The 16,570-nt window shown below is 31.6% G+C and overlaps 1 protein-coding gene across 2 annotated transcripts in view; it reads right to left on the reverse strand.

The window, feature by feature from the left end:
* Positions 1 to 16,570, reverse strand: part of Dpp10 (dipeptidyl peptidase like 10) — a 622,276-nt gene that overhangs the window by 67,644 nt on the left and 538,062 nt on the right. For both annotated transcript variants that reach the window (XM_076865657.2, XM_076865658.2), the window contains 3 exons: positions 14,330 to 14,427; positions 8,056 to 8,179; positions 2,269 to 2,307 (listed from right to left, as the gene is read on the reverse strand). In XM_076865657.2, the coding sequence (XP_076721772.2) occupies positions 2,269 to 2,307; positions 8,056 to 8,179; positions 14,330 to 14,427 (261 nt within the window). The remainder of the gene's footprint in view (positions 1 to 2,268; positions 2,308 to 8,055; positions 8,180 to 14,329; positions 14,428 to 16,570) is intronic.

Raw genomic sequence — 16,570 nt, forward strand, 5'->3', positions numbered from 1 at the left:
GGCCAACCATGTCTATTTGTCTCTGCCCTTCCTACTATCTAGAAAGTGAGCATACAACTCTATTAAATTTCTGGTCATCTTAGAAATTTGCTTCCTCTCATTACTTCTAACCATGCTTATCCCTTCAATCTCATGTGATTCTAATCACTCAACAAAAATCCCTTAGAACTTCTGAAGGAAAAATAAATAAGCTGGGGTAAACTGCAAACTGTATTTTGTTCTGAATAATTAACAGCTGGATGCTTTTCTTTTAAAAAAAAAGTTTCTATTAACCATTCACAAACTTGGAATTTTGAGTTTAAATATGTTGATGTCTGCTAAACTACTTTGAATGTCAATGACATTAAAAATGACAGAATAGATTCACATAAAGCAAGACCACTCAGAGTACATCAATTTCCATTAAGTTCAATTTTTCATTGTTTATATTTTCTATATTGAATTTAATTGAGAGTCCATTATTGTCTGCAAAATCAAGGTTTTATCCAAATTTATCTTGCACATTGACTAGGGTAAAACTGTTTGAATTAACTGATATTTGTGCATGTAGACAGATATATGCAGAATATAAATTTAAAAAAATATATATATGTACATACACATATATATCTCTATTTTCATAAATCTATACTTCAAGCAAGCATGGGTTTAACTTAATAACAATCCTTTTATGTTTTTTAATCCATTCAACAAATATTTGTGGAGTACTTCTTATATACTAGAACCCATGTTTGACATTGGGATTACAAAGAAGAGCAAAAAAATAAACATCCTTCATGCCTCTGAATCTTAATACAAAAATCACAAAAATAATGTATGTGTTATATAAAGTCTACACTTTAGGATAATACATGCAGGGAGATGTAATTTGACTAGGGTGATTGGGGAAGGTAAATAGATATATTAAGCTGAGGTTTGAAAATGAATAGACTTCACAGAAGAAAAGGGAGTTGAAAGAATTCTGTTTACAAGGAATGGCATATGCAAAAGGGCCTTGGTTTATGAGGGCTAATGTATCTTGGATAGAAAATGGTTATAAAAATGATATGAGACAGAGTGTGAACAACTTCCAGTGTAATCCATTGTGGACTATCAAAGGATGTTGGTCATTATCTGAAGTACAGAAAGAGAAGATAAAAGTTGTTTTGAGTTGTAGGAATGGGAATATGAGGATAATGGGAATATGTTGGTTATATCAATCAAATGCATACTTCAAAAAATGTTGCTTAGCCAAACCGTAGTGTGAAGAGATTGGCAGGTGCCTGAAGGGTTGAGGTTTTGCTAATAAGAAAGGATTGTGGTACTTGTCATTTGAACCTGGGAAATGTTTATGAACTGGATAAAAGTCAATTGACTTGATAGATAATTGAAAGTGTGAAACTTGATGATTAACTAGCTAATCTTTTTAATCACTAGATGGATAATGATGCTTTTATTCCTGTGATAAAAGAAATAACATCTACATAGAAGAAAAATGTGTTCAGTTTGGATTGGGGGAATATGTAGTTCTGTTTTACAGATTTAGGAGGAAATTCTAAGATGAATGTGGATGTGTCAGAACTCTCAGAAGTGCCTGGGGCTGTAAATTTGTAGGTTTCAATATATGGAGGTAATTGAAATCACAGATGTGAATGACACCCAGAAGAGAATATAAAATTAAGGATGACTGTGAAGAACCAAACCTAAACCATCCCAACTAAATAAAGCATAACGTTTCTCTTTTAAAAAGCAATGATGGAGTCAGCAATGAAATGGATCAGACAGTATCTGGATAGCCTATTTGTGCTTCCTACTGAATTGTCCAGTATGAGACTAGGTTGTGGAGAAATGTGGTTTTCACTCTATTGTACTTATCTCAACTCTAGGCTCATTTCTGTCACACAATAGCACAGAGAGCTGGGATACATCTAAAGAAAAAAAATGTGTTCATCTGAATAATATCCAGATGACCAATTTATATGGAGGTTTGGATAATTTTCTGGGCAATTTGAATAATGCAGATAGTTTCTAGTTTTGATGGATTGCAACATTTTTTCCTTCATCTACACAAATGTTTACTTACATGAGTGATCCTGAAATTGGGTCCTAGTAGTTATTCTGTAATCTATATTCCATATAAAACAGAAATAACCTTTATTTGCAAATGATGTCATAGAAAGCCCAAATTGTAAATACCTTAATGGGAAGGAATGATTTTGTCTAAACTATCAAAGCCTTAAAGTAATATTACTGAAATAACTTTCTAGAGTAAGAACACATATACTATACCTGTTTAGAGAGCCAGGTGTCTGATGTCATCTCATATTTCTGAAACAAAACAATTGATTGCATGAAGTATCTAAGACCAAAACAAGCATATACAATTTACCATTTTTTATACTGTTATCTTCAGACTCCTTCATCCTCCATTCAAGTAGTGACACATTAAGAGAGATACCATTGCTATTATTGATTTAAAATGAATGAAAAGTAGTGAATTGGGATTAAATGATAATTTAATTATAAAGTTTTTTTTGGTAAAGTTATTTAGCATGCCCAGAAGTATGTCACCAGGGATAGAAGATCATTTTCCAGCTATGTTTGATTACCTCATTCAAACTATTTTGAACCAGCAGACTCTGTCTCTTTTCACCTCTAGGCATCATCAGGAAACAAAATTATTAAGTCCTCCATGAAACTAGGCAAATAGCCAGGAATAAAATTTAAAAATGGACCTTGTTTCAATATTCAATTTACTCTTAATCATTGCAATTTTTCATATTAGTAGTATTTCAGTCTTAAGAAAACCATCAAACATTTGAAATGCCAAAATTGTAGATTTCTTTAAAACATATTTGCAAATCGTCTGAACCCAAATCATATTGCAAGAAGAAAAAATTGACTAATTTCACCTCAATGAAATGTACATATATGTACATATACGAATATACCACATCTTAAATATGTGTAGGTGAAATGTTTTAGTAATGTTTATGTGTTGTGACATGAAATAGCTTGTGGGTTTTTTTGAAAGAAATGATTCTATAATAAAAGTGTTCAAATTAACAAAACTATAAAATATTAGAGGTTCTCCTCATTTCAAATTTTTCATAGTAATTTATTTACAATTTTTCTATCATTTTTCTTTTCTAAACCCATATAATTATTGCTTTATAACTGATCACTTTATCTTTTGGGGCATGATACCTGCATGTGCATCTTCACCACATGCAGATACCATGAAAACATCTGCATAAATTATTCTTTTATTTCCTATTTTTAATTCAGCAATAGCCATTCTAGGTCTGCTATAATTCAGACCTAGAGAGAGAACACATGCATAAAATAGTGACAAGGCTGCTCACTACTACCACTAAGTTTTCTTAAAACCAGACAGAGCCCAAAACTTCATGTGCTACTATTTTTTTTTGTTTGTTTTGCTATTTCAATTAACTGCAAATTAAAACTTTTTAACTCTGAACAAGACATAGAATTAAAATACAATATTAAGAAGGTATTAAATGAATGATGTGATAGAACTCCGCTATTTTCTTATTATAACATTTTAATTTATTCTTTTTTACATGTTTAATATAAATTGTAATGCATTCTGTTGTCATATATAACAACATTTTTTAAAAAATTAAAAAATACAACAAACAAACAAAAATGGTATTTGCCAATGACCCCTACACAAAGTCATTGGGAAATACCATTCAGACAGTCTAAAATATTCCATCACAAATTTCACCAAAAAAATATTCTTAGACTTCACCCATTTGAAATCCTGTTTCTTCCAAATTTGGAAGACATATAATCTTTAAGTACTCTTTCAATCCTGATACTCTGTGCCCAATCTTTTTTTATTGGTTCTTTTTAGTCATGTGTAATAATAGAATCCATTTATGGAATATATCTTGCTCTAATTCATATCCCAATACCTCTCCTTCTTCTTTCCTCTCCCTACCCCCTGGTCCTCTTGATCTTTCTGCCATTAACTCATAGTTATTTTTTTAAAAAAATGGATGTACACAATGGTGAGATTCACTGTGGTATGTTCATATTTATACCTAGGAAAGTTGTGTCAGATTCATTGCACTATTTTTTCTTTTTCAATTGTTGCTGTTATCTATACTCAAAAAAAGAATTCAGATCATCCTTATATAAAGAAGTTAACAGTCTTTCTCTGATTAAATGGAATATATGTAGGCCAATTTTTAAATTACTTAATGATCTGTTGACTACGAAACCATATAGGACACTGTATTAAATATATGGAGAAAGTCTACTCAGTCCATAATATAATAGGACAAATGAGGATGACTGAGATAAATTATCTAACAAGCCTAATGTGACAAGTGTTAGTCAAACCCAATTAGTAAATGGTTGATTCTCCTACTTCATATCTACATCTAAGCTCATCATTCCATTCTAAATTTTTTATTTTTATATTTCTCTCTTTTATATACTATTTTAAAAGTATGTTTTATAAATGTTTACATATAATGAAATACACAAATCTGAAGCTCATAATGTGATGAGTTTGGGTGAATTGATTTATATCCCATAGATAAAGGTCTTTATGTTTCCTCTTAACTTTCTTCATACTCCTTCCCAGAGGTTCCAAAATGGCAATCACTCTCCCCATAGATAAGTTTTGTTTGTTTCAGTAACTCAGAAAATTAAGATCGTGCATCACACACACATTATGTGCTTGCTGGGGTGAGGTTTTCCTCATATCATATGCTTTTGAGATTCATTCATTGTTGGGTCTACCAACATTCCCTTGCTATTTCTTCTTAAATTTATCAGAATTCTCTCATATGGATAGGCCTTAATTTTTAAAATCCATTCCCTCTTAATACACAGAGTCACCAGTTTTTATCTATTGTGAGTAAAGGTTTAATTTTATTTAGACCTTTACAAATCCTTTGATAGACACCTGTTTTATTCCTTGGGTAAATAGTTCTAAGTGGAATTACCAAGTATTTTCATTCCTTTATATGTATACATACATATATGTACATGTGTATTTATATGTAAACAATGATATTTGCATATGTTTAACTTCATTTGAAACTGAAAGTCATTTTTTTAAAGTAAGCATATCAGTTTACACTCCCACCTAAAAAGAATTAAAATTCATCAACAGATAATGTTGCTAAACTTTTCATGGTTGTTTCAATTTAGTAGTGTTAATGATATGTAGTGTTATCCTATTATAATGTTAATCTGCATTTCCATACTATAGTCTGTTGCTGAAAAACTTTATTTATCATCTTCCTTGTAATTTCTGTTCACATGCTTTGACATATTATTTGGATTTTCATTTTTATTGGTCAGATACACATTTTGCAAAATATTTTCCCTCAGTCTACAGTTTATCAGTTTCCTTAATGGTGTCTAGAAATTTCTAATATTGATGAGGTCCCATGTGTTACTGTTTTTAGGATTATTGATAGTTTGTCTGTTCAACACAGTGAAGTTATATTCTGTATTTTCCTTCAGAAGACTGCCAATAGTACACTTCATGATTTATCTCAAAAAGACTAGAATTATGATATAAAACAGAGGTGAAACATCATGTTTTCCTATTTGGATGCCAATTGTTCCAATACCATGTTTTTTACTCCATTAAATGTTACAGTGTATCTATGTTGAAAATCAATTAATCATACAAATATAGGCCTAATTTCTATAAACTATGTGATCTATTTGTATGTCCCTGTACCTCTCCTACCATCTCAAGGTTTGGGTAGCTTTGTAATTATCCTCAAACTCAGGAAGTATGAACTCTTCAACTTCTTTTATAAGATAGTTTGGGCTTGTTCAAATCTGTTCATTTCCACATAATTTTTTAAAAGCTTATGTGTTTCTACAAAAAAGGGTCCAAGGAGACTTTATTTCATATTATATTGCAATTACAGCTTAATTTGTGTAGAACTGACATGTGAACAAGATTAAGCCTTTCAAGTACAGAACATGGACTAGTTTTCATTTATTTAAGTCTTTTTAAATGCCTTTCAGCAATGTTGTAGTATTCAATATTGAAATTTTTCAGAGTATTTGTCAAATTTATACTTACATATTTAATGTTTTAAGGCTTTCGTGGTATTTTAGCATATTTCCTTCTTAATATTATTAGTATAGAGAAATATATCTTGTATGTTCTGAATTATTTTTCATAACAGGTGTAAATTTAGACAATTTACGAGACTAGTTTAAATTCTTTATACCATTAGACATAATCACCCCTTGTTTATAATTTTCAATCATTTATCATTATTGCCTCTTTTTCAAGTTTCTAAAGCATTGAAGAAGATAGAAGCATACATTTTCAAAACCAATAAAAAAATTAGAACTATACTTTTAAAATAAACAATTTATAGCAATTTGGAGGCATTGCATTCTTTACCCCTAAATAGTTTAGTCAATGTTTCCTATGAAAATTAGAATCTGCAACACACACATACACACATAAAACTTGCATTTGAACAAAAATTTGCATTGGTGAACTAACCTTACAAACTGTGTTCTTTTGTTCTAGGTTATTTGCACATCGTACTTTTTATATACACAAAAGTGTCATCTGGAAATAAAGACAATTTCACTTCCTTCTTTTCTAACATTATAATATTTATATCTTCCTGAGATACTTTGACTAGAGCTTCTAATAATGTTTATATAAATATAAGTGAGAATGTATATCCTTGATTTATTGCTGATCTTTATGTGAATATGGTGTTTACCCTATTGAATGAGAGCTATTTCATGAATAGATTATCATTTTTGTCAGATTGGGGATTTTTACTTCTACTTAGTTATGTTGAAAATTACCTACCATGAATGGATACTGAATTTTATAAATTTCTTTTTCTCCATCTACTGAAATACTTAACTATTTTTTTTCTTTTTCATCTTGTCATATGTATAATATATATATATATATATATTCATATTCTAATATTAAACCAATCATAAATCCCAGGGATAGAACCCCTTTAGTCATTAGGTACTCATGACTCCTCCATGAACAGTGCTAGAGTCAAGTGTAAATAAGTTTAGGAATTTTGGATGAGAAATTTCAATTTAGAATGTTTTCTCTCATAATGTCTTTTCAAGTCTGTTACTGATAACTAACACAATTTTACTAGGCTTGGGCTCCATCTCTTTACTCTGTGGTCTAAAAGTTTTTCCATTAGATGGCTAGGGATGTGGTTCAGAGGCAAAACAGTTGCCTAGCATGCCCTGTTTCTCCTAATGCAAAATATCGTAAAATAGGTGTTTTATATAATCACTATATATATATATATATATATATATATATATATATATATATCTGCAACATTTATATATGAAATATGCATATATATAATATATATATGTAATATTTTTGTGGTAGTATCTCGAAGAAATGCTAATCTACAGTGTTTATTTCATCTTTCCTAGAACAGATGTTTGAAAATTTTATTGTTAAATAATATGGGAATCCTTTTTTTCTCATGTGCATAGCACCTACAATTTAATCTGATTGCCCCATTTCTTCTACTGAGAATTTTAAAAATGACATATGTTGAATTTACTGTTCAGTTTATAAAAACTGAGTTTAGAAACTGAAATACAATTTACTTTTAAAACAGTTTGGTCCTAGAGCCTCATTTTTTTTGTTTATATTTACTTAATTGTAGGATAAAGAAATGGTTATGTTTTGGTAATCTGAATTATGAATGTGTTTAAAAAAGACCAGGAAGAAATTTTGTAGAATCCCAAGTTAATCAAAGACAAGAGGTAGAGAAAATTTCAACATTTGAGAAAGACATTTATGTAACTTAGACTACCCTTTGTCTCTCAAGAATTCACTTATTTTTTTAAAAGCTGAAATTTGTTCTCTTCTGCTTATCATTGACACTGCTCAATGATATACTCAAGTATACACTTTTAATAGGAATAGATGTTTTCTAACCTCCTGTGAAAGTTAAATATCAAAGACTTTTTACAAAAGATTTCCTGATTTCTCTGTGTAAGGAAGGATTAACTACTTTGTTTCAATCATAGAAGAAAAGTAATCATACTCACCCTGCTACAAGCACCAGTGGTGGTCTCACAGACTGTGAGGATGGATATGTTCTGAGGTCGGTTCAACCATCTCACCACTGTCTTGGTATTGCTTACCCACTTAACCATAGTAATATAATATTCTCTAGTTGGGAAACAAAAAATTAAAACTTATGTTTAGAGCCAGAGAATCTGGGTAGAATCAATTACAGATACTTTTATTTTATATGCAAACATAACTGGAAATATTAAAAGGGTGCTATTTCATATACTTTCTATTATTTATACATATTTATTCATACAATCTGATATTTTTAAATATGTGCATATACAAATACAAATAATGTATGTAAACATATGTTCATACACACACATACGTAAAACTTGAAAATGTATTTGAAAATCATTGATTCCTCAGAAAAGCAATTCTTGGAAAATTAAAAAAAAAAAGATCAGAAGCTAGACTTCTAATGAAAAACATTAATTGATTGGTGCTGATACCTGTGCAAAACAAGAATATATTTTTAAAACTATTTAATATCTGTTTCTTTAAAAACACAATCAATAGCTAATTAAATGGTAATGCTTAATCTTGGCTTTATAATTTTGTCTTGTGAATGACCTTCATGTTGTTTGACTTTATATATGAGACTTTGCCTACAGAGCTGTAAATGGTCTGTTTTGGTCTTTTTTAGTTGTGGAATAAGAGCCAAATATTTTGTTTGAAACCTTTTTATTTTTCTAAATATATTAATTTTCTTACTTATTTTAAACATTTTAAAACAATGTTTTAAACATTTTAAAACAATGAAAAAGAAATCAAACTTAAGGAGACAAATGACTACTAAATCTTTAATGTAGTAAGTATGTTAATTAATAATATTCTGAAGGTAGTTTGAGATTCAGAAAGACTGATATGTTATTTCTATGATGACACATTGCAGAATGTATATTTGTAAATAATATCCAAACACCCACACAGAAAAATGCAATCATCAAAAATGATTTGATTTATGGCACAAATGACATCTATTCTTGTCCAGTTTCAGAAGACAAGAATTGCTTTAGAAATGGCCTACAAAATGCCATCCATGGACATTGTATTAAAACTAGACATAGGGAAAAAAAAAACCTGTATAGCAAAAACTTTGTGATACAAAACACCTGTCCTTAAATATATCTAAGCTATATATCCAGTTACATGAATCATACTCCTCAAACTGCTGAGTAGCTACTGCTCCCTCTCAACAATCTGTTAGCCCATCAAAGAGAAGACATCATTTGTGGGGCCAGTATCATCTGTCATAGAGTGAAGCCTACAATATTTTCTTCAAAAGTCTCTTAAAGAAATCTGGCAGCTTTTACAACCAGCTGAACCCCACTTGAAAATTGTCTAGAAACTCCAGGAAACCATAGTAGGAAGTGCCCTAAATAGTGTTAGCAAGACAACTTTGAATGAAATAAATAGTTATTTTAGGTATAACCTGCGACTTCATGGACCTTGTAATCCTGTAAGGGACAATGTCTTGCTCATTTTCACTGTTTTGTTTCACCTAGTTTATTTTGTATACATGATCATATTTAGAAGCGTTAATATTAAAAGGCATACAATATATATTAACATTTAATACATTACATAGAAAATGAAGCTTGGAGAGAAAAGATAATGGATACTCTACCCAGTCCTGAAAAGAAGTACTGAATTTCAACAATATATATTTCTGACTGATGGGTATAAGTATTGTTTAAATTTAGGTTAAAAAAATTAAGATGAATAGTGTAAACACTGCTAAAATAACTGCTAAATCAAGGAGTTCATAATTTTGGGAGAAAATGTAGATAGGACTGAAAGTTGATTTTCAAAACTGGTCAGAATTTGTCTCAATGAGGTAAAGCAGATAATACATTTTAGGCACAATGACATGACAAAGTAACAATTGATTTTAAAATAAAAATAACAACAGAATTTAAAAACTCATATCATTTCCCTTTTAAAGTAGTATTCAAATGAAAAGTTGCTAGAAAATCTTTGCAATACCTTTACAAATACTGACATATTTATATCTGTGACTTATGAAGGCAAATAGTGACTTTCAAAAGGAATTTAACACTTGAAAAACTGTTAAAGGCAACTAGAGCAAGTCTGGTGAATAACTGAATTTTTAAGGGACACTAAGTTAGGTGTAAAATTATTAAGCTCAAATCATTAACTTGTAGTCACACTATTACATTGCTCTTTGAGTAAATGATGTAATTTTTGTGTGTTTGTACTCAATTCACCTTGTGTTAATAAGAAAAATTTAATCTGATGTGAGATACCTTAGAATATACCTCATTTATATTTAAGGGTGACCTTGCACATGGTAATCACAATCTGTAGTGAGAGTTCTCTCCAAAATCAAATGTGTACAGTCTCATATGGAGTAATTTCCAGGCATTCAAGTATCTATATTAAAGTATTCGAAACACCCAATCTGGAAGGTAAAGTAGACCTTGACGTAGGCAGAGAAAGGAAAGAAACATGTACCAGTAAATAGATTCCTGTATACCCGCTTCCCATGTCTCAGGATCCTAGGAGAACATCTCCCTGCAATTTACAATGACAAATTCTGTGTGCTTAAAAGCATTCAGGCTTTCTCTGCATGACAAAGTAGTTTCTAGTAGTACCCTTACCTGGAAAGGCCACACTTCTTGACCTGCCTGCTGCAGATGTAGCTGTCCTCCTGGAACTCCATCTCATGAACATATTAGATCTGGTGTTCCACAACCAGTAGCCAGCAGAAGTGTCCCTTTCTTAAACTGGCTTTCCTGCTTGTTCCTAGTCTCCATGGCTCTGGATTTCCCAGGAAGTCCTCGAGGATCTGGTCCTCTTGAGCCACAGAGACAGAGACAAGCGGGTTAGAGGGATTGTACTCAAGTCAACAGAGACTTTCTATCAGCTGGGTGGTCTGGCACAGCAGATCTAATTGTCCACAACAGGGTATATGGAGTGGAGGCCCTAGCATCACCTGCAGACAGGTGTGTTAGCAGTCACACCTGTGTTTTATTTGACCTTATGTGTAATCGCAGCTTTATGTTCACAACATACTATTTGTAGATATAGATTATGTGTTCACAACATAATCTTTGTGCAAATACATTTACTCTGGGATCATTCTCTTTTAGATAACCCAGGATTTCTGCCCAGAAGTGTACTGTGACAGCATTCATTACTGGCTCTTAGTGAGTATTCTCCAAAGACCTCTGTTAATAGCTATGTGCTACTTGTAAAAGGGTCATTTAGGACACTGTCATGAACACAAATGAATCTATTAATTAGATTTTCTTAAAAGGCACAAATACTCCTTGGAAGAATAAGAGATGTAGATTAGAATACTTCAATGAAATAAAAAGAGAGAGCATGATAGTATCAAGCCCGAAGTGACAGGAACAATATTACAGTGTCACATAAATGAAGCAGGTAGAAAATAATGGGCCACAAAAGGTGGGTTGCCAGAGACAGATATCAAATAAGTCAAACAATGCTGAAGACTTGGGCTAAGGAGAAACCAAAGACAATTACATTTACTGTTCAGACTGGAGAGGTCTGAACAAAAATGATGGTACGTCATTTCCCTCCAAATAATGGGACACACACCTAATCTATAATTAAAAAAAAATTGGTATGATTCATTATAAAAAAAAACTTTTCATTAGGACATGGCTATACATTTTTAAACTTATAGCTACATTTTCTAATAAATGCACTGAGTGCTTATAATACCTTAAACTCACAGGGCAACAATCTGGAAAGTAGCTCTTTCTCACAGCTGAGATGACTCCTTTAGTGTCCGCCATTACTTCTACAGGTCCCAAGCAGGGCCAATATCTTAGGTCCTACTGTGCTACATTATTTTCAGAATAATCACAGACCATGATTCAAATAAAGATGAACTAAATGGTGATGAGATGAATATGTAATGAATTACTATTGAAGAAATGCTGCATTCATATTCTAAATTTGTTTAATTAAGTGCTTTAGCTGAACTTTGGATGCATAAATAAATAGGTAATAAATGAAGAAAATGAAGAAGGCAAATGAAGGCAGAAATTCAGAAAAGAAATTATGCCTTTAACCCAGGCTATCTTATATTTTTAATTTCTTTTACAAAATCATATAAATGAGTTAAAATCTAGTTAGTTTATAGTGTTTGGCTACAGTATAAGAATCTGATTAAAGGGAAAGTCTAGCACATGATGATACTATCCTGAAAACCTTTTTCTATTATAATTATAATCACTAGTTGTTATATATAGATAAACCAGATATCCAAATAAAAACCAAAAGAAATGACCTAAACCCTTCAGTTCAAAATAAATATTTTTACTGTCAGGTGGAAGTCATGAAATGTAATTTATAAGATAGCTCAAGATATTAAAGAACACCTTCCTACATTTATCTTATGAATCTTTCTTCTATATAGGCAGGAAAAAAATAATTAAAAAGAAAAAGAATATCATTTAAAACTTCACTAAATAATTTACATTTACTTTAAAAATTATATAACATATAATTTATATATATATATGATTTATGTATTGTCATTAAAAAATAAGGCAATATCTAAAATTATATGTTAGGTACACAAACTCAACAAACAAACAAAAAAAACCCCAAGAAAATCAGAGAGGTCATTTAAGGATGTGACAGATTTAATAGGGTTTGGAGAAAGTTTATTACTTATAGATCAATTTATACCTGTTTACATTTTTGCAAACAGGAAACAAAATTATGGACAGCAATTAAGTTCTGTTAGAAAGACACATGGGTATTATATAAGTGAACCACATGGCTAAGATTTAAAAATAAAGAATGAAACCTATAGATTCTTAATTCAAGATGAAGGTGGAGCAAGTTTGTCCCTGAGAGAGGTCCAGAGCCTTGTGTTGTGCCAGGTGACACTGTAAAACGGTGGTGGACATAAGACTCAGACACTCAGCCGTTTCCTCCTAATTCGGAGCATCATACAATTCAGAGGAAAGGAGCTAGGGGCCACACAGAATGTGAATATTTCTATGACTGCTTCTCCTGTGACTAAATCCTCATGGCTGATAGACCAAGTTCAGAAAGACAAGTTTCTGTTTAATTTGGTGAACCCAACCACATTATATATGCCACTTCAGATTGAATTTTAGGTCTTCCATTACAATGGGCATGAAGTGCTCTGTGACTTGATGACTTCATGTTCTTCCAAGGCTACCAACTGGCTTCGAGGTTCTATTTGAACCATATAATATTTCTGAGTTTCATCTTTCACATCAAATAAAAGAAATAAAAAACAGTTTGTATTAGCTAGTTAAGGAGTTGCTTTTCAGAGAAAGCATCCCATAAATTTATATTACCTTTTCAAATGGGAAAAATTTCCATACACATCAATCAGGCTGCACTATCTGTAAAACCCCAAGTGGGATGAGATTTCCCTCACTAGGTCAACATTTTAATGAAAGTTCTGCTGCAATCAGTCAACCTGCATTGATTATAGACATGATCAAAACAAAATTTGAGCTTAGCCCCAAATCATTCAATATAGCATGAAACATTTTCCTACCTGCTTATATCTTCTCCTGGACTCTGTAAATTTCTAAAGGTCTGCAACATTTGAAAAAAATCTCCTTTGAAGTATGAGGCCATTCGGAATTTTGAAATACACATGATTACTTGATCATTTGTTCACTAAGGAAAACTTTGCTAATATTAAATTTATGCTTCTGACACATAAAATGTGCTTCTTTTCTCCCTGCTCAAACTTTTTAAAAATGAAGGCTTTTGAGGTAGGGTAAGTGGAAACAAAATCTCATTAAATTTCTCTGCCTGGAGAAAAATGCTAGTGAATCCTTGGCAAGCTGTGGGGAGGAAGTTGAACAAACAAACAAATTTCAGGGAGATTATACTCTTTTAAAGAGCACCATTAAAAAAAAAAAATCCAAAAAAACTGGAGTGACTATTTTCTAAAAGAAAATTCAATTCAAAATTATCCTTTGTCCTTATCTCTTTGTCACATCTCCAGCAAAAGACCCAGTTCTCAGTATCAGTATCTTTAGTCATTTTCGATGCTGCTAATCACCTTGAAACTAAATGCGTCTTGGGAACAGCCAGACACCCAGAATGACTTCATTCTTCACTAATGGAGGCAACCTCAGCTTTATTTTCAAGTGGAATTGTTGAGCTGATCACATCTCTCTCTAAATTGCAACAAAATGATAATTGGATTGAAAATATCTATTTCCCCGTAAAAGTGAAATTGAAATTGCATACCTTGATTTAAAGCTGTCGGGTGGCATGAGTTCCAAAGTGTGCGTTGGTCCATATAGGTTTACAACATATAATTTTATTGTTGGGTTCACTTGACCTGCCTTTGAGAAAATAAAAGTTGTAATTCGAGTATATTAAGCATTAGGCTTCATTGAGAATAAAAGAAAAGGCATTTTTGACTCGTTTACTTTTTTGTGTTATGGAGGAAAAAAGTTTAATTTCTTGGAAGTATAAATGATTTTAAATTCAACGACTTGATTGCATTCAATTGTTTCTGCAGATTGCTGCTTCTCAAGCGTTTTAGTCAGACAATTAAAGGTGATAGGAAATCATGATGACTTTATTCATTAGGCTGTGCTACCATGTTCTTCCATAGAAAGACACCAGAAGGGCTGGCTGTGCAAAACAACTAGTAGATCAAGTGACTACTTACAAGACAGCATGCAGTGGGGGAGATGTGGCTAACTCAAAACGAGAGAAAGATACAAGGAAGAAGAGAAGGAAGGAGAGAAGGAAAGAAGATAAGAAAAAAGATAGGAAAAAAAGAAAAAAGAAATCCTATCTACATACATGATTATCCTACCCTCATCGAGCATGTGTCATATCCTTAAAACTGCAGAAAATCCAATGTATTCCATTGCATTCATCTATCTGAAGTTTCTTTTACACTTTACTGATGCTTAAATAGGGTGACTTTTTTTAAATTGATCTCTTAAAAAATAGGCAAACTTCTCTCCTTAAGGATCTGGCATGAAAAGTGGAAGGGAAGTGAGAAGGATACATCATTTGAGAACAGGGATTAAATTTGTGTTAAATAATAACTTTCAAGTAGAAGCCGGTATGTTTCTGGCATATAGTGTATACTAAAGGTATTACATAAATTTTTTCACCAAGTGAGTCTATTACTGTCTCCAGATGAAAATGGATTAGCTAAACAAGCTATATGAGGTGAAATATCTAAAAACAAAGCGAGCTAGTATTTAAATCCAGGATGCTCTTGACTATACTTTTAGTTCATTTGCAGGCAATGTCCTTGGGAGTTTTTCTAAAATACCCTGTGAACAATCGAGGGGCAGGAAGGGAACTTTCCCCAACATGCCTCATACAGTTTGAGTGAATGAATGAAAAAATGTTCTCAGGAAGAAATTTTGCATAAAATAAATTATTGACTAGTTGTGGCTCAGTGTGTTTCTAAACAACACGCACTGCTATCCTTTTGGTGTGGCTGAGGCTACAGATCAGACTATGAGATAGAGAAGGAAACTGAAAGGGAGTTGAAGTGAGTTGAAAACTGAAGAATTCAAAAGTGAGTTCAAAATAGTAAAGCACGGGAAAACTGCTTTAAAACTTCAAAAAAAAAAAAAAAAAAGATTCATGTTCAAGAAAATATCATGGACAAAGTCAAAGTTAAGTCAAGACCAGATACAGCAACATGATACATGAAACATTATCTGTTTCCCTGATAATGGTGAATGGACCACATTTTGAGAACTGGTCTAATCTGAGAATCAGAGAAATCCAAATCCAAATTTTGATTTTGTCGTTTACTTGACATGGATCATGAGAAGATGCTTAATATTCTCAAGTATAATTTACTTGATTATCAAAAATGAGATGCATACTTCTCTGAGAACATGTCAGAAATAATAGTTTTGGGTCAAAGAAGTTTCCCTTTCTATACATAAAAATATAGTTTTGTTATGAGGACCAAAAAAAAAAAAAAAAACCAGATGATAATGTGTCTAAAATAGTAAATGGTCTTGAGTTTAAAATGAAAGTAATTGTTATGACATTAATTCTTCTGATCTAATTAGTGAAAATGTGTGTTTATAACCTTATTACTCAATATACTGATTAAACTAAAAAAGAAATAAATTAAATTTGATCTGTATGAACTCTGACCAGTAATTTAGAATTTATGACATACTTTGCCAAAGACACATCAACTATTATCCTGTTGTTGAGACAGCTTTGTCAGTAACACTCGAAGTTTGTACCTGTTCAGCATCACTGATAGCCCCATTAGGTTCTATGTGAAAACAAATTTAAAAATTGTGTACACCTGAGGCCAAATTTTAGGCAAAAAGTGAACTCAGAAGAGACATCAGGTTGTCTCCAAAATTCAGCTGTTAGCATTTTCTAATTTTGTTACGTTTTTACTTTTCCATGGGATTTTGAAATTAAGCACACATGGCAAGTTCATTTGTACCTTTTAATATTTGAATCAATTCAAGAGTTTGCAAA

This window comes from Callospermophilus lateralis, chromosome 9, assembly GCF_048772815.1.
Source record: "Callospermophilus lateralis isolate mCalLat2 chromosome 9, mCalLat2.hap1, whole genome shotgun sequence".
NCBI lineage: Eukaryota > Metazoa > Chordata > Mammalia > Rodentia > Sciuridae > Callospermophilus > Callospermophilus lateralis.